Source organism: Diplotaxodon limnothrissa, linkage group LG12 (genome assembly GCF_057381915.1).
Source record: "Diplotaxodon limnothrissa isolate DT_005_m linkage group LG12, D_limnothrissa_male_GT1.1, whole genome shotgun sequence".
In the NCBI taxonomy this organism is placed as follows: Eukaryota; Metazoa; Chordata; class Actinopteri; order Cichliformes; family Cichlidae; genus Diplotaxodon; species Diplotaxodon limnothrissa.
Genome location: NC_140607.1, coordinates 10,241,404 through 10,265,828, shown reverse-complemented (window position 1 = coordinate 10,265,828; position 24,425 = coordinate 10,241,404). Strand labels below are relative to the sequence as shown.

Sequence of the window (24,425 nt, the reverse complement as noted above, 5' to 3'; positions counted from 1 at the left end):
CCCGTCATCAACGAGTGCCCAGTGGAGAGAGTGGACAGCTTCAAATACCTCGGAGTTCACATCACGCAGGACCTGTCATGGTCCTGTCACATCAACACCGTGGTGAAAAAGGCCCGACAGCGTCTCTACCACCTCAGACGCTTGAGAGACTTCCAACTGCCCTCCAAGGTGCTCAGGAACTTTTACTCGTGCACCATAGAGAGCATCCTGGCGGGAAACATCTTAACCTGGTTTGGGAACAGCACCATGCAGGACAGACGAGCTCTACAGAGGGTTGTGCGGTCAGCTGAGCGCACCATCCGCTCCGAGCTCCCTGACCTGCACTCAATCTACAGCAGGCGGTGCCGGACCAAGGCCAGGAAGATCGTGAAGGACCTCAGCCATCCCAACGACAGACTGTTCTCTCTGCTGAGGTCAGGAAAGCGATTCCGCTCCCTGAAGACCAACACAGAGAGACTGAGGAGGAGCTTCTTCCCGCAGGCGATACGGTCTCTCAGTCACACCACCACACAGTACTGACCCACACATATGGTTCTTACACACACACTGGACTTTCTGGACATTGTTTTTGCACACATTGTTTTTTTGCACAACACTGGTCACTATATTCTTCATTTCCGGTTAATACTTGTACAGCTGCTGTTATTGTGTATATATTTATTTATATTTAGATTTCTTCATACATTCTTATATAGTTCTATATTGTGTATTTTGTTGTACAGTTATTTTATTTTCAACTTTAATTTATATATTTTATCTTATTCCTTCCCAGTTAAATTTACCCTTCATTCTAATTTGTGTTGTACAGTTATTTCATTTTTAACCTTAATTTATATTTTATTCCTTCTTAGTTAAATTTACCCTTTTTAATTTTTCATATTTATTTCCTATCTTATTCATAGCCTTTTCCTTTTTTGTTTTCTTTAGGTCACGAGCAGTTGTCCAAGCATTTCACTACATATCGTAATGTGTATGACTGTGTACGTGACAAATAAAATTTGAATTTGATTTGAATTTGAAATACAAAAAGTGCTTATCTCAATGGACTAATAAAACCAGGAGAAAATGGGTACAAAAACAAATGGCAGCTCACCTTACAAAACAGACTTTTTTTAGTTCAATGTGACGTGTTATAGCAGTCATGAGGGAAAACCGTTTACCTCTAGACTTTCATATATTAAGACATCTTTTTGCAACCACAGCTATGGTCATCTGGTTGCCTTCAAATAGAAAGCAGGTCCAACACTGCACTCTCTTTATCCAGCTCGAGAACTGCTTTCAAGTTTTATACTGTCCATTTGCTTTCCTTAACAAGATTTTTATTAAATCTATTCTTTGTTTTTCTCTCTCTTTGCAGGTTTTCCTCCGACGTCAAAGTGGCAAACTAGAGTTCTTCCGCAACTGGAAGAATTACACAGGCGGCTTTGGAGACATGAATGATGAATTTTGGCTGGGTAATTTTTTAACAAAGAACCACAGAGTTTTCCATAATACACAGGACGTGGTCATATATCAGGGTCCAAAATAGCTACACACATAAGTTAAACATAATTTACAAAAATGCGGTTCAAACATACAAAAATCCAAAAAGTTAAACTTCCAGAAAGTCTTCCATTTCCAGAAATTTCCACAGCACAGAGTAATAGGACCACACTAAGAAAGTAACTCAGGTCCCAACAGCAAGATCTGACAAAGGTAGAGAAACGGTTCTAAATACACAGAAGGAAAGCTGGCAAAAAGGAAACAGGTGAGGATGGAACACATGAGGAAGCAATTAAAGGAAAGTAAAAATAATCAGGGAGGAGGAGGCAATCACAAAGGCTGGAAAGGGCAGAAAGTAAAAAAGGGAAAACTAGCATTCAAAGTAAAATAGGAAATGAGCAAACGTTAATTAACAAGTTATAGTTTTAACTACATAGTTTTAAAACTAATTTTTGTTAAAACTATGTAGAGCCTACAATGAAATTTCTGCATGTCGCCAACCTTGTTGATGGCATACTTGTATGTGGTGGGCCAAAACACTACTTGGTTAGTTAGTTGTCAAACATAAGGCCCAATGATTAGAACTGGCCTGGCAAAGACTCTAATCTGGCCCGCTCTGGCAGAAATTATGTAATTTTTGATTGTACGTTCATAGGTTTTACATCTTTTTTCTTCTGGTAAAGATCTCTGCCACATAGTAAACCAAAGTAATTCGATAATAAATGAACAAGTTACATGACAGAAAAGTTGCTGTTTTTTTACTTTATAATAAACATTTATGTGTAGTTAAACATCTTTACAGTTACAGAAAGGGGAGTTTGAGTTGTCCAGCCCTTAACATAAAATGAGCTTGGATTACAGAGTAGGCTACTGCATAAGGGATGGACATAGGCATAAATTTCATCTAAGAGCTCCATAGATAGTAGTCATTTAAATGCTAAACATTTGTAATGTGTAGAATGATACTTTTAGTTTGATAATAGGATCTTTTGTAAGCCATTGTTCAGCTGTCTCCTTTTTCACTCAGGTCTGTCCAACCTGCATAAGATCACAGCCAGCGGTCAGTACGAACTGCGAGTAGACCTGAGAGATAAGGGAGATACAGCCTATGCTCAGTATGACAAGTTCTCAGTCGGTGAACCCCGGACCCGCTACAAAGTCCACGTAGGAGGATACAGCGGTACAGCAGGTAAAGCTAGTATCTGTGCTCTACAGTTTATGCACAGTGATTTAAATGTCTCTTGATACTTTGTCTTTGACACCAGTACTGGCCTTGCAGCGGCAATGCAGGAGCCTGTGTGTGGTAGATGGGCTTCATTTGCCTTGTTTATATGCTGCCTTGGTGTGCTTTTGTGTCACTCTGTTTTGCGATACACAAGTCAGGTCGGGACTCGTCGGTACAATGTGTAAAATCTCACCACTGGATGTCAGTAGATTGCAGATTGCAGTTTTCTTACCCTTCTTAATTCAAATGCATAATCCTAGTTATGGTGGCGACTTAGGAGAAACAACTCTGGCTGTGTTCATCTGTAGTGAGTGTAGACAATGCTGTGTCTCTCTGAATCAGGAAACTTAATCACAGCAAAAATGTAATGACTCTCTTGTTTGGCCTCTGTAGGCGACTCCATGACCTACCACCACGGCCGGCCGTTCTCCACCTATGACCATGACAACGACATTGCCGTCACCAACTGCGCTCTGTCCTATAAGGGAGCCTTCTGGTATAAAAACTGCCACCGGGTTAATCTGATGGGACGATATGGAGACAACAGTCACAGCAAGGTAATGAATAGTTCATTGCAGCACAACCTACAGTACAGTTGTTGCACATTTAATGGGTCACCAAAGGTTCTGACTGGGTCAAAAATAACTGCCTGAATATGTGCTCCAGGCATTTTACAGTAGACATTAGAAATCATGAATCTGATTTATGATTAATGACTCCACTAATCGTTTTTCATTACCTTGATTATTTTCGTGTTATTTTGATAAAAATAAATGTACTTCTAAATCTAAATTTAGAAGGAACAGTTGTCAATGACTAACTTTTCATTGGTAGTGTGCATAATATGAGTCTGGTAGAAACTGCCCTTCTGTTTCACTCTGTTTTTGACTTGCACATCTTGCCTGCCGCCTCTCCAGGGCGTGAACTGGTTCCACTGGAAAGGCCATGAGCACTCAATTGAGTTTGCTGAGATGAAGATCCGGCCATCCAACTTCAGAAACCTGGAGGGAAGGAGGAAACGATCATAAATGATATGAAAAGCTCCGCCGCCACCAATACCACCTTCACCACCACCAACAACAAAACAACAACTACTACTCTGGACTCCGCATGAACCACCTGGACTCCCAAACCCTCCCACCCTGCAGCAACCAAAGCCACTGCCAAGAGCCCTGCTGTTCTCACATGAAACAAATGCTCCTCGATGTTTTCTGTTCCCTCACAAATCTGCCTAAATCTGCCATATGACCCATCCCAGCCTTTCCCCCCTCTGATACGGCTACGCAAAAATGCTGCCAGTGCAGAAACTTACGTTACAAACTGGACTTGCATCAAACCCCACGAGGTTCACCAAAGAGAGTCTCTCCCTCTCACTCAATTCTGACCCCGATCTCTTGTGTTGCAGCATTTGTGGGAAAGCGTGAGCGCAGCTTGGACATTATGTTGTGAATAGTCATTAATACAATTTCCTATTTCATATCCATGCCATGTCTGGCATTTGACAAAAAATTCTGACTGTTTAGTACGATGCAATCTTGTTTAGGATCAGGGCCTCTTTGCGAAAAGTGTTAATGCAGCAGGATTATCAGAGAAAGTCTACTCCTTGTACAGCTCTGTACATGTCTCCATCTGATATGAACGTCTGAAAACGGATTCTTCAGATGTCACATATCTCCATCTAACTTGTCATTTGTTTGTCCATGTGCAACTAAACACATCTCAGTGTCACTTTATAATCCCCAGCCTCCCTTCACTCCCATCCCCCCAATAAAAAAATTTAAAAAAGGAAAAGAAAAACCTACGGAAACACATTTTACTCTCTACATCCCATGTCGTTGTGGACGGCGGTGTTTCCGTTGAGTCTTTGAAGGCATCATGCTGTGGCCACAGTATTGTGTTAGCAAAAAAAGAACAGAGAAGAAAAGAAAACGTGTTTTGTTTCTCTGATGAATCTGAGGCGGGACCTGTTATTCAGTATAAAATGACTTTGGTGATGATAACATTTTGTTTGTTCTTTGTTTTTGAAAAATGTGAATACGGTACATATATGTGGAACATGAGAATGTTTATGTGATGCTCGAAACTTTAAAAAAGGCCAATTTTCAATTGAATTCCAGTTGTCATAGTAAGGTCTCTATGATTGTGTTAATGAAAATAGTGTTTGGACAGGCCAAAACTAGAGAACTAGTTACTGTTTTTACCCCTTTCACCTCCCCCAAACCCCGCCCCCCACCCTTTCCTAAACCACTGACCTTCTAAAGAATGCCTGTGTAAATTAAGGTTGTTTTGATTGTTTTGTTTGTTTAAAACTGGGTGAACAGCAGGTGTTTCTCTGTAAACTGTATTACAATAAAACAGTTTGTTTAAAACGACAAGTTTCACAAGTTTTATTTTGACTATCCTGGGGTCTACTAGCTTTGTCAAAATGGATCTTTGGTGATTACGATTTTACAATGCTGCGCAAATCGAGGTCATTTAGATTAGTTACAATCACACTGGGGAAAACAGTAGCTGGAGACCAGAGCATGACCAAAGTTATTTCAGTTATTTGCAATGAACTTGAAATCTCATTGCCTTTGAAAGACAGGACTAGGTCTGCAGCCGCTCACGGTCAGTTGGTGTCTTCAAAGTGACTTTGGTACATCATGATGGCAATAAAGTAAGAAGATGGGGTTGTGATAATATGGTAATTAATTGCGACGAGTCATTAAAAATCGTCTGTCTGTGTCTATAAATGAGATCGCAATTATGTGCCAACCTTCACCCTGGGAGTGACAGTCAGTCCAAGGTGGACTGCGATGAACATTTGAAACTGCTCCCTTTCATGTGGTTTATACATTTTTCGACTGGGCTAATTTTCAGATGAAATTATTAGTATTAATTAATTATTAATATTAAAAGTAGTATTAAATGTAAGACCCGTTCCTAAAACTTTTAGTTTTCTAAACACGCCGTTGTAATGCTCCTTCAGCGGCCAGCCACAGGCCATGTAGTGGAGCTCCGAGCGAACCGATGGTAGTGCAGTATAATCAATCACCGGAAGCTTCGAACGGCCGCTGCTATAAAACTTCGTTTATACGCCTCTTGAGTTCAAAGCATACACCGGGAGAAACGGCAAGAAGCGGACGGCAACAGATGAGCTTAACCTGTTGGGCCACAGGTAACATACACGGTGTGGAGGAAAACGAGGAGTGAGGAAGGCAGCTGCTGCTTTAGCGCCTCTTAGCTAGAGACTAGTATGCTAATGCTAATTGCTGTTACGTGTAGAAGAACGTCTAACGTGGCGTTAAAGCGAAGCTGCACATATTTATTAAAGAATGTGACAAAGAGGCAGCTGAGGGCGAAAAACGGGAGGTTCACTGCTGCAACATCCCGACCCGTACTCAGAGACACGTGAACACATCACTGTGAGGTCAGGCTGTTTCGGATCAGAGCAACAGCAGCAGGGGCAGGACGCTGAGGGATACTGTGTGCGATTTTTTTTTTTTTTTAGAGAAGGGGACATCCAGGAAATGTGTTATGAACTGAGGCTTCAGGACGATTGAAGCAACGAAGCTGTGATTGAAGTGCAGATTCTATATAACCTTTGTTTTTAACAAAATTGCAATTGCTGTACTCCTTGAAAGACCTTCGTGCTGGGGGTGTACAGGGGCAAAAACTAGAACACTGCCACACTGACCTCACACTAATGTGTGTGTTAAAGCTACGAACTTGATATAAAATATGGATTTAGCCACTGTGGTGTCACCCATTTGTTGTTCACTTGCCAATTGTGATTTGCTTGCTGCCATGTTTGGGTTTTTGTAGCCATTCACAAAAAAAAAAAAAAAAAAAAAAAAAAAAAACGTAATTAGGACAAGAGGGTGGAGTGTTAAGTTATCCACTGACACTAGGTAGTCTAGTAGTTGGACCTGTGACCAGGAATTTAAGCCTGTCCCATGTGCTATAGGGAAAGAGGGAGCATACACCCCGAACATATCACCTGTCAATCACAAGGCTACAATGCATCCAGGAAGTCTCCACATTTTTCCACATTTTTTAAAGGTAGTCTTGTTCCAAAATGGGGTAAATTCATTTCCCCCCTCAAAATTATACACAACAGTACTCCATAATAGAAACTCTTTTCTATGCAGAACCTCTCAAGCTCCATCGGGTTAGATGGGGAATGTCGGTGCACATCCATTTTCAGATCTCTCCAGAGATGTTCATTCGGGATCAAGTCTGGGCACTGGCTGTGCCACTCAAAGACAAAGTGGTCCCAAAGCCACTCCTTTGTTATCTTGGCTGTGCTTAGAGTCGTCATCCTGTTAGAAGGTCCAGAGGTCAGAGGTCCAGAGCACTCTGGAGCAGGTAATCATCAAGGATGTCTCTGCATATTGATGCATTTCCCCAACCCTGACCCATCTCCCTGTTCCTACTGTTGACAAACATCCCTACAGCATGATGCTGCCACCACTATGCTTCACTGTAGGATGGTATTGGCCAGGTGATGCTTGGCATTTAGGCCAAAGAATTCAATCTTTGTTTCATCAGACCAGAGAACTTTGTTTTCATACTGCAAAAATGATTTCTCTTTTAGAAGGTTCCTCTCTCCACAGGGCAATGTTGGAGCTCTATGAGAGTGACTATCACAGTCTTGGTCACTTCCTTTACTAAGGCCCTTCTACTCTAAATGTTCAGAATGACTGGGCAGCAAGCTCTAGGAAGAGTCCTGGTGGTTCTAAAGTTCTTCGTTTAAGGTTAATGGAGGTCACTGTGCTCGTTGGGACCTTCAATGCTGCAGAGTTTTTTTTACAGATCTGTACCGCGATGCAATCCTGTTTCAGAGATCTACAGACAATTCTTTGGACTTTATGGCTTGGATTGTGCTCTGGCATGTGTCTTTCCAATCAAGTCCAATCATCTGAATTTACCACAGGTTGATCCCAATCCAGTTTTAGTAACTAACAGATGATCCGTGGAAGCAGGATGCAGCTGAGCTCAGTTTTGAGAATCATGGCAAAATAAGTTTGCCCTTAGGCACCTTTCCCGGGCCTGGCTCCAGGGTGTGGTGGGTAGTACTATTGCCTCAGACGTACTGCTCCACTAGTAGGTTGTGGAGTTTGCTGTGTTGGCAGTTGGCCGTAAGTGTGAGTGAAACTGGTTGTCTGTCTCTCTGTAGTAGCTCTAGATAGCAAGGGCTCCCTCCATAAACTGTACGGATACAGCAGACGCATCTGTTTTAAGTAACGGATTAATAGTCCTGTAATGTCACTTACTAAAACTTCCTGTTCTTACCTCAGACAGGGTGTTGTATCTTCCTCCAGAAAGGGCAGATAGCGCAAGAATGATAGAGAAGTCAATTTCAATGATGTAAAGAGGTGGGGGTTTTTTTGTTTTAGTTATAAATTAATTACTATTAATCAGAGGTTATATGTTCCTATTTTACAGTCACAGCTGTGTGTCAGAGATGCTACAGCTCCCCCTGGTGGTGACAGCCCAGGTAGACCTGCTTCTGGTGCTGGTCTCCTTGCTGGCCTTCTGGACCAGGCTGAGCCATCTTAATTATCCCAATGCTGTGGTGTGAGTGGATCTGTTTCACACACCTGAACATCATGTACACCCACATACAAACTTACGTACCAAGCTTCATTCTGTTATTAACTGATTTTTATACCTTGACCGTTGTGCAGGTTTGATGAGGTGTATTATGGTCAGTTTGTGTCTCTCTACATGAAGAGGGTTTTCTTCATTGATGACAGCGGACCACCTCTCGGTCATATGATCCTGGCCTTTGGAGGTGGGTTATTAAAATACCAACACAGCCCTTTGTGAGTGTACAGCTTTATTTATACTTTGCTCCAACATGTGCTTCTGCTTTTGCTGTTTTAGCGTACCTGGGAGGTTTTGATGGGAACTTTGTGTGGAACAGAATTGGAGCAGGTACAAATCCCCAAAAATGATTTCATCCAGTTAGAGGTTAAACCAGAAAATTTGTTAATCTATATAAACCAGCGTGTGCCTTCTTTTTTTTTTTTTTTTTTTCTTTTTTTCTTTTTTTTTTTTTGAAACCAGTTTCTATATTTCCTCCCGTCTAACTTGGTTTTGGTCTGTTTAAAATTAGTGTGTGTTTGTTTTGTTTTGCAGAGTATCCTAGCACGGTGAATGTGTGGAGTCTGAGGCTTCTGCCGGCCCTTTGTGGAGCTCTCTGTGTTCCTCTGGTCTACTTGTTGACTTTAGAGTTGAAGTTCTCCCACCTGTCTGCTCTGGGAGCTGCAGTGCTGTTGCTGCTGGGTGAGTGCGTCCATGCTGAGTAAGAGTTAACGTCTTCCTGCTGAAAAGCCTTTTAGCTGCTGCTTTTTATAAACCAGTGAAGTGATACTTTCCCGGTGAATATGCAGACGGGTTGCTCTTTTCAGTCAAGTCTGACTTTGGATCTTTGCTGTTCCAGAGAACTCTCTGATTGTCCAATCACGTTTCATGTTACTTGAGTCTGTCCTCATCTTCTTCGTGCTCCTGGCTTTCTTCTCATACCTGCGCTTCCACAATGCACCCAGCAGGTTAGTCTCAGATTTCTCTTCTCATGTGTAGAAAGTGTAGACTGTAAATTAAAGATGGCTGTAGCCACTGTGATATTGCCCACTGATTTGTTTTGAAGCCCTCAGTTATAGTTTTATGGTGGCCACCTTCTTATTTTTATTAATAAGTGGAGCGCTAAATTATCAGCTAATGCTAGCAAGTTTGGTTAACTCAGGGACTTTAAACCATGTGGAAGCGCCAAAAACTGCAGTTCCTCATGTGGTTCAAAAATCAGACTTCGTTTTTATAGTGTTTGACTTAACTGCATTAAAAATTACATCAACAGCCTTGTAGAAAAAACATTTGTAGGTGATAACTCTCTTCTCTAGTTGTCAAAGGTTGTCATTTCTGGCTTCAAAAATGGCACAAAAGCCAAAATGAAACTTAAAAACAGATTTTCTCAAACCAAAGGATTAATTATACTTTGTGTAGTTTTAGATGCAGTAGAAATGAATGTATCACACACATACACATGTCTGCTAATTAGTGCAAATAAAATACTACAATTTCACTCATCAAAACGGGAATACAAACTTCACAGATAAGCTGTTAGCAGAATAAATCCAACAGTTAGCCATGTTATATTGAATTACTCCTACATTTCTGTAGGACATACACATAAACCAGCTTCTTTAGTCTTGACTAATCCTACTTAAAATTTCCATCCATCCTTCTTCTTCCACTTATCTGCGGCTTAGACTCAGGGGCAGCAGCCTAAGCAGAGAAACCCAGACCTCCCTCTCCCTAGCCACCACCAGCTTGTCTGGGGGAACACAAGGCGTTCCCAGGCCAGCCGAGAGATATAATCTCTCCAGCGTGCCCTGGGTCTGCCTCCTCCCAGTGGGACAATTCTGTTAATGAAATTAACGAAAAGAATTGTTGACAAAGGGCAGCCCAGGCAGAGTCCATCACCCACTGGAAACTAATCTGACTTATTGACGGCTGTGCGGACCGAGCTTCTTGCAAGGGATCAAATGCTCGTAGCAATGGGCCAGACACCCCATACTCCCAGAGTACCCCCCACAGAACCCTCCAAGGGACATGGTCGAATGCCTTCTCCAAGTGCATAAAACACATGTAGACTGGTTGGGCAAACTCCCAACCACCCTCAAGTATCTTTGAGAGGGTAAAAGAGCTGGTCCAGTGTTCCACGACCAGGACAAAAACCGCATTGTTCCTCCTGTATCCGAGGTTCAACTAACGGATGGACTCTCCTTTCCAACACCCTGGCGTAGACTTTCCTAGGGAGGCTGAGGAGTGTGATTTTCCCCTAGAGTTGGAACACACCCTCCGGTCCTCTTTCTTAAAAATGGAAACCACCACCCTGGTCTGCTAATCCGGAGGTACTGCCCCTGATCTCCACGCAACATTGTAGAGGCACTTCAACCAAGACAGCCCTACAACATTAAGAGCCTTCCCAAAATCAGGGCAATGTTATCAGGGGGCTTTTGCCCCCTGGCAGGGTTGCCCAGGGTTGCCCATGGCAAATTGGTCCTGGGTGAGGACCAGACAAAGACCGACTCAAAAGAACCCTATAAGTATACAATCAAGAGAACAGTTTGCACTATCTCTGCCTGGGATAGGGTTACTGGGGCCCCACCCTGGAGCCAGGCCCGGGGGGTGCCTAAGGCCAAACATCTGGTGACAACGCTTTAGTTCATGGGGCCTGGCTGGGCATAGCTGAAAAAAGGACATGGGCCCATCCTCCTGTAGGCCCACAACCCACAGGAATTGCAGAGGCTCTGGCGGGCTGATCCCTGGCTACCAAGACTAGCAATTGGTGGTTAAAATTTCCATTTTTTAAAATATCTTTTTGAAACTTGTATTTTCACATGTTCAGCTGTTGCTGTTATTAAGGAGAGCTGTGTGGTATAGTGTGTTCACTCTATGGGCCACTCTCAAACATAGACAAGTAGCTGCTGGAGGTTTCTTTATCTTAAAAGGAAGTTCTTAATCCCTACTCTCGCCAAGTGCTAGCTAATAGGGGATCATGTGATTACTCGGGATTCTCTCATTAATACTGTGGGGTTTGTACCTTGCAGTCTAATGTAACTTGAAGCAAATGTTATTTTAAATTAGTGCGACGTTAATACAACTAAACTGAGTTGAACAGTTTGTTTCCGTTTTAAACAGACCCTTTCTCTGCTCTGACGTCATATGGTTACTCTCTCCTCCTCAGCTCCTGGTCCAGATACAGTTGGCTGATTCTCTCTGGTGTCTCCTGCGGTGCGGCTGTAGGGTGAGAAAGTGATTTAAGGCCTGTTGCTCTCTAGCGTGTGCTGTTGTTTAAAATGCAAATGTTAATGTGAAAATGTGATTGGTGTAGGGTGAAGTACATGGGTCTGTTCTCATATCTGCTGCTGCTGGTCGTGGCTTCTCTGCACACCTGGAAGCTTATTGGAGACAAAACTATCAGTCATGTGAGTCTAGACTTCCTGATTGTATCATATCCAGCATTTAGCTGGCAAACGCTACTTTTGCAGCTATGACTGCTGCTACTTTCAAGAATACTCCATGTCATGTGTCTTTTGAAAAATGGTTCCCAGCTCCACAAAATCCATTCTCAGGAACTGTTTTTGTTGTGTTTTATGGACTAATTTGCCAGTTTCATGTCATCTTTAGTATCAAAAAGTCATGGTTTTGTAAAACGGTGTTCCCAATACAGTTAACATAGAGCAGGGTCTTCTCTGTAAATGTAAAGGCTTCAAAAAGGACACTTTCCAAACTGGTGCAGTGTTTTCCTTAGGAATTAGATAGTATTTCTAGTGAGGCAGGATGTAAGTACATTACGTGCATAAAAGTATTTGTCTGCAATGTTTTAATAATAGCAGTTTAGCACTATGTAAAAAAATAAATAAATAAAAGCATTGCCTGAGTGTTTCATTTATTTATGTATTTTTTTGGGTGTTATAGTGTTTCCATACAGTTTATATTTATGATATGAAAAAATGTGATTCTAAGAACATAATGATCCTGCATGCATGTCTTTGTGCAGATGAATGTGTGTGTGCAAAGTGTACATAGAGTTCTGTGTCTGGTGGTGGTTCCAGTCCTGCTCTATGTGTTCTGGTTCTACGTTCACCTGAGTTTCCTGAACCGCAGCGGACCACATGACCAGCTGATGAGTTCTGCTTTCCAGGCCAGCCTGCAGGTAAATACTGTCAGCTACACTTAGTAATTATAGACCTGTTTCCTGAGAGAAAACAGATTAGAAAGTTTTGAAATGTTTGTTTACCGACAAGTGAATCTAAATCTTTGATCTCACTGTATTTATGATAAATACCCCGCAGTTTTCAGAACCAATCACAGCACAGAAGCAGGTCTTACTAAGGTTATCAGTAACCTGAAGATCAGCATTAATTAACATAAAGTTTCAGTCTTTGTCCTTCCCGATCTCACTGCTGCCTTTGACATTTTAATTCAAATGGTTTGTGATTCAGAGTTTATAAAAACTGTTTAAAGTCCCTTTTAGCAGGAAGAAATCTCCAGCAGAATTAAGCTGAGGGAGAGGCTCATATCTCCTGTGATGGGTTGGGGGTGGGGAAAGGGAAACAAAACGAAAGGAACACTGCAGAAGAGAGCCAGAGATTAATAATAACTAATGATTAAATGCAAAGGGGTGTATAAAGAGTGGAATATCACATTCTGGAGCGGATTGATAGATTGATTTTTGTGTTGTAGGGCGGTCTCTCCAGGATCACTCGGGGTCAGCCTCTAGAAGTGGCTTATGGGAGTCAGGTGACTTTGAGAAGCTCTGTCTCCCAGCCAATCCCCTGCTGGCTCCATTCTCACAAAGTCAACTATCCAATCAGGTGCTTCCAACACAGCAGCTAAGCACCTGCTTCAAAAAGCATCCCAGTTACAGTTCAACTTCATGATTTATTTAATGATGTTTCCTGTTTTTATTCAGGTATGACAATGGGCGGGGCAGCTCTCACCAGCAGCAGGTCACCTGTTATCCCTTCAAAGATGTCAACAACTGGTGGATCATCAAAGATCCGGGCAGGTAGATCACATTTCTCTTCAAGTGCTATACATGGAGACGTGGCCCATGTGTAACTACTGTCTATATCTCTGTCAGGCAGCAGCTGGTGGTCGACACTCCTCCTCGACCTGTCCGTCACGGTGATGTCATCCAGCTGGTTCATGGGATGACGTCACGTTTTCTTAACAGGTAAACAACTCAGGATATGTCCTGATTTTTGAGGGCTCTGTTGTCTCAGTAACTCTGGAGCTCAAAACTTGAAACATTTAGAGGCAATGAGTAAATAGAAAAGTTACTAATCTCAAGTTTCTTTGGAAATAAATGGTTAGGTCAAAAAAGTACTTTGAAGTTCTGTACTGAATAAATAGCCCTCTGTGGGTTGTAGTCGACCCCTCTCCATCAGCTCTGTGTGTCCCTGCCTGTTTACCATCAGCTGGTTTATTTCAGTGTTACAATGGTTGTGTTTCAGTCATGACGTAGCAGCTCCAATGAGCCCTCACACTCAGGAAGTCTCTGGATACATAGACTTCAATGTGTCTATGCCGGCACAGAACCTGTGGAGGGTGGTGAGTACAGTTTGTGCTGCATGTGATTTCTGATCTCTGTCTAAATTAACAGGAGTGCACCCACACATTTAATTAAAAGAGTATGGGATAATGTTGGCTTACTTAATGTAATCCCTGGTTCTTTGATAACACAGTGAGGTGTTTCACTATGGAAATCGCCTCAGTGTGACCAACTACGGAAGCTCCAATGACACCACGTCTGTCGATGACAGACCTGTCGAGCCGTGCTTAGGGCTCTGCCCCCTCATTCTAATACGGCCAACCAGCCCCTCCTAACTTATTCCAAGCAGATTTCTTTCTCCTAAGCACTCTGTCCGTGCCTAAGCAAGGAGGGAAGTGTTGGTGAAACGCCTCACTCTGTCATCAGAGAACCAGGGATTGCGTTAAGTAACCCAACGTTCTTTTTCTAACTTTGCTCGTTGTTTCACTATGGGAGATATGGTCCACTTCCGGATTGGGTCAGCTCCCGAAGCTACGCTCCAGTACTACTCCAGGATCTCTGGTCGAACCTGAGGCACCAGAATCCAGCACTGCCTGAGCCAGGGATGACTGTGCAACATCCCAGCTTGCTGCCGCACAAATATCCTGGACTGATACACCTCTGAACAAAGCCCAGGATGTGGCCACATTCCCTAGTGGAGTGAGCTCGGAGTCCCGGGGGGGGACTGCAAGCCCTTACAGGTGTAAGCCAGAGCTATGGCCTCTACAATCCAATGAGCTAGCCTCTGGCGTGATAAGGGCCTGCCCTTGTGAGGGGAGGCCCAGGAAACAAACAGCTGATCCGACTTCCTGAATCCGGCTGTTCTGCCAACATAAGTCCCCAAGGCCTGCACAGGGCACAAAGTGTTCAGCCTCTGCTCTGTCTCTGAGGAGAATGGAGGAGGGTGAAAAGCCAGGAGCTCTACTGTAGAGCACCTGTATGATGTTTCCAACACTTTAGAGACAAATGCTGTGTTAAGGATGAATAGACAAAGCCTGTAATTCACTAACTCGCTTGGCTGTGGTTAGAGCCAACAGCAGAGCGGTTTTAAGAGAGAGAAACTTCAACTCCACTGCCCCGATAGGCTCAAAGGGGTGGTGGGAGAGTGCGTCTTAAACGACTGACGGATCCCATAAAGGACCAGTGGTCTAGAGACTGGGAGCGTTCGACGCACCCCCCTCATGAAGCGACATACAAAGGGGGTGCTGACCGGCAGGTTTATCACCAAACCCCATGTGACAGGCTGAAATAGCTGCCAAATAGGCCTTTATGATAGAAAAAGCTCTCCTTTTGTCCAGCAAGTCCTGAAGAAAACACAACAGCTCCACCATTGAACACTGAAAAGGGATTATCTGCTTTTCATAGCACCACTATTCAAAAACACGCCATTTACTGCTGTAAATGGAATGAGTGGAGGAGGCTCTAGCATTTTGAATGGTTTCAATAACCTTCGGAGGCATGCCTTCAAATTCCACCTTTCACGGGCCAGGTCCATAGAGCAACCTGGTCTGGATGGGGATGTTATATCTCCCCACGCGCCTGAGACAGAAGGTCCCTGCGGATGGGGAGTGGCCATGGCTCGTCCACCAGAAGCTGGATGATTCCTGCTATCCAGTGTTTGGATGGCCACTGTGGAGCTATTAAAATCAGTGACAGCCCCTGATCTCTCACTCTGCTCAGTGTTGGGGAGATCAGGCTGAGGGGAGAGAACGCATACAGCAGTGTTTTTGGCCATGGATGGGCCCACGCATCCACGCCCAGTAGCGCATCTGCGTCTGACAGAGAGGGAGAAAAACAAAGGGCAATGTGTGTTTTCTCGTAAGGCGAAGGGATCTACGGCAGTCCAACCGTATCTCTGCCAAATCTGCTCCACCACCTGTAGATGAAGCCTCCATTCTCCGAACAGTGGATTCCCTCTGGACAGGAGGTCCGCCCCCCTGTTCATAATTCCTGGCACGTGAGTTGCTCGAAGGGAGAGGAGCCATGTGCTGCTCTACGCAATTATTTCCCTGGCTAACCTGTGTAGCTGCCGGGAACGGGTGCTGCCCTGGTGGTTGATATAAGCACCAGGGCAGCCAATATAATAATAATAATAATAATAATAATAATAATAATAATAATAATAATTATTATTATTATTAGAATTCTAACAATAGGTCCTCCAGTCCACAGTGTGTCCATTTGCCATACCTGTACAAAGACACAGTGGAGTTGTCTGTTTTCACTAAAACATGTTGTCCCCGGAGATACGGCAGAAAATGCCGTAAGGCTAGGAGCACCGCGCGGAGCTGCAGCACATTTACGTGATTCAGCGAAAGTCTCTGTGACCAAACGCCATTCACTGCTCTGCCCATCATAGTTACACCCCAACCTGACAGGGATGCATCTGTGGTCAGTGTCACCCTGGATGATACTGCCCCGAGAGGTACCCCCGCAGCACGACTTTCCCCAGCTGAAAGCAGGAAAGACGGTGAGTGAAGGATGCGATCCTCCGCTCTGAAAGTGCGATGCGATAAGAGATGGAGTCTATTCTGAGCCCCAGATACTTTGTATACTGTACAGGTTCCAAGTGGCTCTTTTCCAGGTTGATTGTGAAACCGAGCTCCGTGAGGTGATTGACTACCACCTCACAGTGGTCTTTGATCGCCTGCCCGGGATGCTCAGGGATGAACTGCACATGCGCTCCACCGCTTCAGAGCGGGCCCCTGAAGACGCGGTAGTGTGACGTCACCCCTGTCTCCCGGAAGGATTTGGAGCTGTCCCCCTCGGGTAGAGCGTGAGCTCCCCCCGCTGGTGACAAAGACAAATGGCAGTGATTTTCTTTTGTTTTTATTTTGAAACTGGGGGGGACATTCTGCCCTTGGCGAACTGCCTGGCTGCAGGAATTTACGTTTTATTTCTTTTGTTTCCCCCAAAACACAGTGAAGTGCCTGGTGACTCTGGGCAGTGCTTGGTGACACAGACAGAGTGCTTAGGAGTGCTTGGTGACACTGCGCCATTTGTCCACAAGTCTGTCCTCCCTGAACTGGAGGAGAAGACTGAGAGGGTGCTCCTGGTGAACTGGAAACTTGCGGAGATTCTGAACCTTGGAGTGATTTGGTTACCCCTTCTAACATCTTCCTTCTCTTTGGGGGAGAAGAGAGGGGTGACACAGAACGTTGCATGTGTGCTAGGCTGACCGCTTCTTTTCCCCCTCTCCGGGGTGTGACGGCTTGTTCTTTGCAGCAGCTGCTGCAAAGGAATGCTTGCCCCAAGGTCTTTGGTTCTCTACTTTTGCCTGGTGGGTGACTGCAGGCCTCCTGCTCCTCTCTGCATTTTGACCCCACTCTGTCTCCCTCTCACAGCTGCTGCTGCAGCAAAACCAGCCCTTGGCACCTGCTGGGGCTGAGAGTTAGGTTTTCTGGGTAAGCAGAGGTTTAATGCTTCTCCCTCCTGCTTTCTGTGGGTGCTTGTCTCTCTCATTCTCTCCAGGGCTGGGCCAAAGAGACCCTTGGTTGGGTCATAGGCTGCATCCATGACCTCAGCCTTCTGAGCATCCCCTAGGCCCGACGGGTTTAGCCACAAGGCTCTTTCACCCGAGACTGCAAGGCCCATAACATAGCCACACCCCTGGACTGCTCCCCTGGAGGAGCGAAGAATGAGATCATTAACCATGTAGATTTCATCCCAGAGGGCTGGGTTTGGGGAACCCGAGTCAAGCTGACGGCCCATGTCTTCCAGAATTTCTGCCTGATATGCTTATAGCAGTGTGACTGCATTAAGCGAGCATACTGACTGTGCAGCATATTTGTACATCCTTTGATAAATAGATGCCGTGAGGCAATCCATATTGTTAGGCAAAGAAATGCTAGAAGAGACTGAGATTGCCCTGCAGTTACGGTGAAGATGATACGCCACTGAAGGCTCCACTGCTGGGGGTTCGGTCAGCCACAGTTCACCCATCCTGTGGATCTCAAGCTTAGAGCAGCCCTTGGTCGGAAGCTTGCTTTTTAAAGAGCTTGACCAATAGCAACTAATTTCTTTCATGCAAGCCGGGACTGCTGGCAAAAGCTGCTTCGATGGTGGCAAGGCTGGTGGGAGCCTCTTTCCGTCATACAGGTGACATTCTGCCCCTTCGGCATCCTGGGCGGCTGGCCATGGGATGCGTAGCTTGGCAGCCCGTTTGCAGACCTTGTACAAATTGCTGTCCACCGGTGTCTGGACTGCTGGGGAGGAAAGGTAGAGTCATCCTCCTCTTCCTCATCCTGTCCTCTAGGTCAAGGAGGTCGGATTTGGCATCGCCCTCTGTGTCCTCGCCACCTGGCTCGCTCACGTTTTGATTGAGGAGGACCTTGAACGATGGGGGCTGGAGCGGGGAATCTTCTTCCATCATGTCAGCCCAGCTTGTGGAGTCTCGCGAATGACTGATATCACTCGTAGCAGTAGCGGTGGACAGGCAGGGGACCTGACTGTTCGTTACTGCTACATTCAGCCTCCTTTCCAGGACTTTCTCTGGCATCAACACACAGTGTGGGCATCCCTGAGGGTCCGCCAGTGAAGCCTGAGCATGCTTGGCACCCATACAGATGATGCACATTGGATGAGGGTCCCTGCCCGAGATGGTGGCACCGCATGATGCGGGGCACGGGCGGGGTGCATCCTCTTTGGCCTTCGTACGTAGCTAGGACTAGCAGCGGGAGTTAAATCCGAGCTAGTCGCCGCTGGAGTCAGCTCATTGTGACATGTTAGCTGCACTCCGCTAGCCAATATTGTTAGCAACTTAATGCTTACTGAACCCTAGGTCGACTAACAAGCTAATGCTAGTAAGACGCTAATGTGGTTCGTGGCCTGCTAACAAGTTAATGCTAGCCGGACACTGAACGAACAGCTCACCGTAACGCGTTAGCCCGAGTTACACAATGTCGGCTACCTCGCTAACTAAGACCAGGAACCGCTGGGACAGCTCACCTGACGTGATTGCTGTTCCACAGTGTAACTCTAAGTACACTTCTTTCGAAGGACTTACTCAGCACGATCCAAACTGGAACTGGAAAAACTTCGGCAACGTACTCCTACACGGGACGCCTGAGAACTGGATACGCTGAGGGAGCTCAAAGTAGTTTCTCACGGGAAGAAAGCGAGAATGAGTTAGGAGGGGCTGGTCGGCCGTGTTAGAATGAGGGGGCGGAGCCCTAAGCACGGCTCGACAGGTCTGTCATAGACAGACGTGGTGTCATTGGAGCTTCCGTAGTTGGTCATGCCGAGGCTAGTCTATAGTGAAGCACTGAGCGAAGTTAGAAAAAGAACTTCCAGAAAAAGATTGTTGTCAGTGACTCCCACGGCCATTAATTGAACTGCATTTAGCATTCTTTTGCTCGTATTTGTATGCAGTACATGCACAAGCTCAGACTCTGTGAGCCAGTTAGCATAAGCCAAAACATTACTATAAGTTAGTAAAATATTACAGTTTAGATTAGGTAGCTTGCTGTAACTTAGCTATGTTACATTAATTCTTAATTAGTAACTTTAGCTGGTAAAACAATTTGAAAATGGTGAGATTGGAAGATTGTCAACTAAAGGATGGATTAATTAGCCGAAATTATCTACTCATGAGAGTGTTTTGTAGATAGGATATGCACAAGAGTACAGGGCCATGTTTACATTACACCTACAGGAGCTGCTCAAATATGGAAACCCCTCTTACCTTTATACTAATCAGTGGCTGAAATGCTTTTTACTGAGCCTGCTGTTTGTTGATGTGTTTGTGTGGTCAGGACATTTCAAACAGGGAGGCAGAGTCAGAGGTGTGGAAGACCATCCTATCTGAAGTCCGACTCATTCATGTCAACACTTCAGCTGTCCTCAAGGTGCAGACAGAATATGTCTCAGCTGAATGCCTGTACAATATGAAGTTATTACAGCCTGTTTGTGTGTGTCTGTGTGTGTTTGCGAATGCAGCTGAGTGGTGTGTCCCTTCCAGACTGGGGTTTCCGTCAGTTGGAGGTTGTAGCAGACAAACTGTTCAAAGCTCACAGCAGCAGTTTGGAATGGACAGTGGAGGAGCACCGCTATGGAACCAGTATGGCCACTAAACTCCTCCTCCTCCTCTTGACCTTCTTCTTTCTTCACTATTATCACTCAGTAGCTTTGCAATGTTACTTTAGTGAGGTCACAACGCACACTGTCAATCTTGTCCAGGTCAGGAGCAGAAGGAACGGGAGGCAGAGCTTCACTCTCCAACTCATATCGACGTTGATAGAAAAATTTCTTTCTGGGCAAAATTTGTTGAACTGCAAGTATGAACCTGAATTCAAAACTCACTGTCCAATCAGATTTATTCCTGTGACACTAGCAAAGAAACAGAAAGGAGTAAAATAAAACAAATCTGATATCTTGGCAGTGGAAGATGCTGACAGTAAAACAGGAAGAGTCGGAGCACAAATACAGTTCCTCCCCATTAGAGTGGATCACCATGGAGACCAACATTGCATACTGGCTGCACTCCTCCACCAATGTAAAAACACGACACACACACGCAGAGTAACACACACGCTTTGTCCTGTTTAGCCCTGTAATCCACTTTTTCTGTTTCAGGCTCAGATCCATCTAATTGGTAACCCGGTGTCATGGGGTGTGGCCAATCTCAGCCTGCTGGCCTATCAGCTGCTGGCAGTTGTCTACTTGTTGAGGAGGAGGCGAGGCTTGAAAGATGTACCTGATGGTACGTAGGGACACACTGAGTTCTGACAGTAAAACAGGAAGAATCAGAGCACAAATACAGTTTCTGCAGACCCATCTGGAAGGCCAGATGGGTCTGCAGAAAGATGGTCCGCACTGACATATTTGCATCAGAGACTAAGTCTAACCTCAGCTGTCTGTTCGGGTTATGGTACCATTTCTAACTAAATGTGTGGTTTTTGGGTTTTTTTGGGTTTTTTTCAGGTGTGTGGGACCAGTTTGTATGTCTGGGATGTGTGTGCGTTGGCGGCTGGTTGGTGAACTTTGTTCCCTTCCTGCTTATGGACAAAACTCTTTTCCTGTATCACTACCTGCCAGCACTCTGCTACTTGTACCTACTAAGTCCAGCTCTGTTGGAGCATGCACACACTCACCTGCTCAGGTACGCTCATCAGCCTCTTGTGAGCTACTCTTCTTTTTCCTGATTTAAATTAAAATTTTCACCTTAATCGTGTCAGTCACTGGCAACTACCAGTCATTGGGTAAGGTGACCTAATGCAACCCAGAAAATGGATATTAAAATTTTTGTTATTTAGTGGTTGCTTAGAAGTTGCCAGTAGAGTCAGCGAGTGGTTTTTAGGACTTTGTAAATGGGGTTTTAACTAAACTGGGATTAATATTGCCATTTTCTCATTCATTCATTCATTCATTCATTCATTCATCTACAGAACCGATGACTGACATTTTCTACCACAGCTGCTGAAAGTTAGTGGCTTTGTCTTGAGTAGAAGTTGGTTGTATTTTAGTAGGACGATCCACTTCCACTATTTTAAATTTCCTAACAAGGCTCTAGTGTGAAATATTTGTATGAGATTCTTGTGAAAACCTCAAAATTTTATGTGCAACCATATCCCTTTTTGCCAGCTTTCAAAAAAGGTGGTTTCGATTCTTGTGAAGAAGTCACTATCATAACTCATTCAATGACATCACTCCCTGGCCAATCAGTGGCCTGCAGCTTGCTGACATCACATTTTCATCTTGACTGAAATTGCTTGGAACCCAAGCTAAGTACCTGGTAATGGAAAACCCTAAAAACCAAATCGAGCCAAGCAGATCCAAGTAAGTACTACTGGAATAGAGGATAAGAAGAGCGGGACAGCCATCATTAGCACTGGTATCTGCTGCTTTGTGCAGGGAGAAATAAGATGAGCAGTGGTAGAGCTACAAAATGACTTCCAGCATGCCCCTGGTGTGAATGTCTCTGACTAGACAGAAACAGAGACAGGCCTTTAACCCTTGTATGGTGTTCGGGTCTGTGAGACCCGTGTTCAGTTTTTTTTCAAAAGAAAAATTAAACAATTAATTATTTTTTCACGTGTAAATGTGTTGTGTCTTTCCACTCACTCTACTTGATTATAACTGATTTATTTATAACATTTTATATAAAAGAAAAACGAGAAGCACATTAATTCATAAATGTGATCTAACAAAGGTAAAGGGAAAAAATTAACCATGTTTGCTGTTCATATGTCTTGTAATTGGGATGAAGTAAACATCTGTTGAGTAATTTAACATAAAATTGTTTGATAGTGTTAATTTGGAAAGCCAAAACTCTAGCGGGTCCACCAGACCCATGAACACTGGCTGAGTAACAAAAATACGAACACCACACAAGGGTTAAGACTGATACTACCATAAATCTGTATGTTTGTAAGTTTTCTCCCCAACAAATACAACAATGTCGACGAAACGTTTTGCACCGTCAAAAAAGCGGGTGCCTTTGGTTTCATTCTATAATACTGGGCTTATTTTTCTACAAAGGTTTGAACTTTGAGAGTATTTAAACAAGAGAGAAAAGTGTGAAAATGTTCATGCCTGTCTGAGAAAAGTCTAGTGAGGGGTTTTACATCATCATGCATGTGGAGCCATACAAACTGCCTAGTACCATTTTATGTTACTGCAGTGAAATTTCAGCAAAATGACTTATCCAACAGCATTATTTTTTTCACTTTGATTTTCAAGATGTCTTTGAATTTAGCCCTTTGTAGATTGATAATTTTCATATCCATCAATTGATGTGGCATCCAACACAAACCTGGTCTAGTATCAGTATGCAGTGGTCCCTCACTATAACCTGGTTCACCTTTCGCGGCCTTGCTGTTTCGCAGATTTTTTTGGTGTGATTTTCCATGTTGTTTGTTTGTTTACAGCACATTGTCTTCTGCGTCCTGATTGGCTCTAGACCACTGTCAATCAATCTCGTGCCATGTCTCCTGTCCAGTACAGAATGTGTTCAGCGTGTCAAATTTACATAAATCTTTGATCACTAGCAGTGTGACTCTGAAGTGCTCTATTGTATGTTTGTAAGTTTTCTCCCCAACAAACATAACAATGTCGACGAAACGTTTTACACTGTCAAAGGCATCCACGGGTGCCTTTGGTTTCATTCTATAATGCTGGACTTATTTTTCTACGACGGTTTGAACAAGAGAGAAAAGTGTAAAAATGTTCATGCCTGTCTAAGAAAAGTGTAGTGAGGGGTTTTACAGCTATAATAATTGTAAAAAATAAAGTTGGCTAATTTGCAGATTTCACCGATCGTGGGTAATTTTTGGAACGTAACACCTGCAATAATCGAGGGACCACTGTAATTATCCAGTGTGATTTTTTTTTTCTTTTTTTTTTCCCTCCATTGAGAGCTGATTCGTTTTCTGTATTTTTTTTTTTTTTCTTTTTAAGCGGTGTAGTTGAATAGTAACTTTGCACTGTGTTTACGTGGCCTTCGAAACAAACAACAGCTAAAATGTGCACATCCAAGCACCATCATTTAAACAATATCCCAAACTGGATTTGATTTTGGGCTAGCACAGCACTAGGGCATTCAACACACTCTTTGCACTATTTTCTTTACACCGCGTCAGAGGTGTGTTCAGAAATATATGGATGGAACTGCAAACAGTCTGAACTTGTACCTGCTTTATGTTGTGTGAAAGGGCCAGTTAGACATAGAAGCACACTTTGTCAGGCTTTAGATCTCACTGTTGAATTTTCATGAAAATGTGACATGTTTTATGTTTTTATCTAAAAACTTTTGTTCATATTTGTTTCTGTTTGCATCTGCAGCAGCGTGACACATCAGCGTGCATTGTGTGTGGGTGCATTGGCTGTGTTGCTGTCAATCTTCCTGACCTACCGCACCTTCTGTCCCCTAACCTATGGAAGCCCTGAACTGTCAGCCCACCAGCTGCAAGGACTGAAGTGGAGGGACACCTGGGACATCCTGTACCGACGTCGGTAGAAGGATTATGACCCACATGGAGAGGAGTTTATGAGTTGAACAGAAGATGAACATATATTCGGCTTGAGGTCATCAGAGGAGGAGCTTCAGTTCTCAGACCTCTGACGCACCAACCCCTGATGATAAACTAGTGATGACTGACGTTGACCGAAGGCTGAGCACAAAATGAAAGATGAACAAAACAATGATGTGCCCTCATTCTTTTTGTGTTTACACTGGAAAAGTGGAATCGGTGGCTATGAACTGGATTTTACTTTTTCTTCAAAGAAACTATATTTTTTAGGACTTAAAAAATAATTTAGAAAAAAAATAGATTAACAATGAGACTAAAGAAAGTGTTGCACAATAGGATTTTTCATGTAAACAAGTTGAAGCTTAGTTTACATCAGAGTAAAGAAAAAAAATAAAGAAAATGTGGTAAAATATGAAGTCAAGTTGTGTGTTTATAAACTAGGGGGTTTTTTTTAATGGAAAAAAAATAAAAGCGTTACTTAAATAATTTTAGGGCTCATCATGGACTGTGGGCATTTGGCCTAAAAACAAAAATATCTGAAGAAAACTGACTTCTATGCTGAATGAAAATACGCAACAACCGGAAGTGACATCGGGGGAAGGAACCAAACAACGGATCGGTGGCATTGCAGGTTTTGGGCTGCGGGTTTTTTGTTTTTTGT

At 43.8% G+C, this 24,425-nt stretch overlaps 2 protein-coding genes and 1 pseudogene across 4 annotated transcripts in view; 2 read left to right on the top strand and 1 right to left on the bottom strand.

Moving 5' to 3' along the window:
* Positions 1–5,071, top strand: part of tncb (tenascin Cb) — a 45,403-nt gene extending 40,332 nt beyond the window's left edge. For all 3 annotated transcript variants that reach the window (XM_085367105.1, XM_085367106.1, XM_085367103.1), the window contains 4 exons: positions 1,358–1,454; positions 2,510–2,671; positions 3,101–3,264; positions 3,625–5,071. In XM_085367105.1, coding sequence (XP_085223231.1) covers positions 1,358–1,454; positions 2,510–2,671; positions 3,101–3,264; positions 3,625–3,735 — 534 coding nt within the window. In that variant the 3' untranslated portion in view covers positions 3,736–5,071. The remainder of the gene's footprint in view (positions 1–1,357; positions 1,455–2,509; positions 2,672–3,100; positions 3,265–3,624) is intronic.
* Positions 5,072–7,001: 1,930 nt separating this feature from the next.
* Positions 7,002–23,980, top strand: pomt1 (protein-O-mannosyltransferase 1). Its single transcript, XM_085367923.1, has 20 exons — positions 7,002–7,057; positions 8,138–8,269; positions 8,380–8,486; positions 8,579–8,629; positions 8,834–8,980; positions 9,138–9,246; positions 11,445–11,504; positions 11,592–11,685; positions 12,261–12,416; positions 12,947–13,077; positions 13,176–13,271; positions 13,347–13,439; positions 13,720–13,816; positions 19,550–19,642; positions 19,734–19,854; positions 19,974–20,071; positions 20,176–20,289; positions 20,370–20,496; positions 20,718–20,895; positions 23,577–23,980. Exons 2-20 carry the CDS (start codon positions 8,157–8,159, stop codon positions 23,749–23,751), a joined length of 2,160 nt encoding a protein of 719 aa, XP_085224049.1. The 5' UTR covers positions 7,002–7,057; positions 8,138–8,156; the 3' UTR covers positions 23,752–23,980.
* LOC146620874 (uncharacterized) lies at positions 17,351–19,034 on the bottom strand (annotated as a pseudogene).
* Positions 23,981–24,425: the final 445 nt, after the last annotated feature.

Bases quoted from the DNA above. Each gene is read 5' to 3' on its own strand.
- pomt1 (XM_085367923.1), top strand. From the start codon at position 8,157: ATGCTACAGCTCCCCCTGGTGGTGACAGCCCAGGTAGACCTGCTTCTG. The intron at 8,630-8,833 runs GTACAAATCCCC...TTTGTTTTGCAG, and splicing joins GTGGAACAGAATTGGAGCAG to AGTATCCTAGCACGGTGAAT. The intron at 9,247-11,444 runs GTTAGTCTCAGA...TCTCCTCCTCAG, and splicing joins TTCCACAATGCACCCAGCAG to CTCCTGGTCCAGATACAGTT.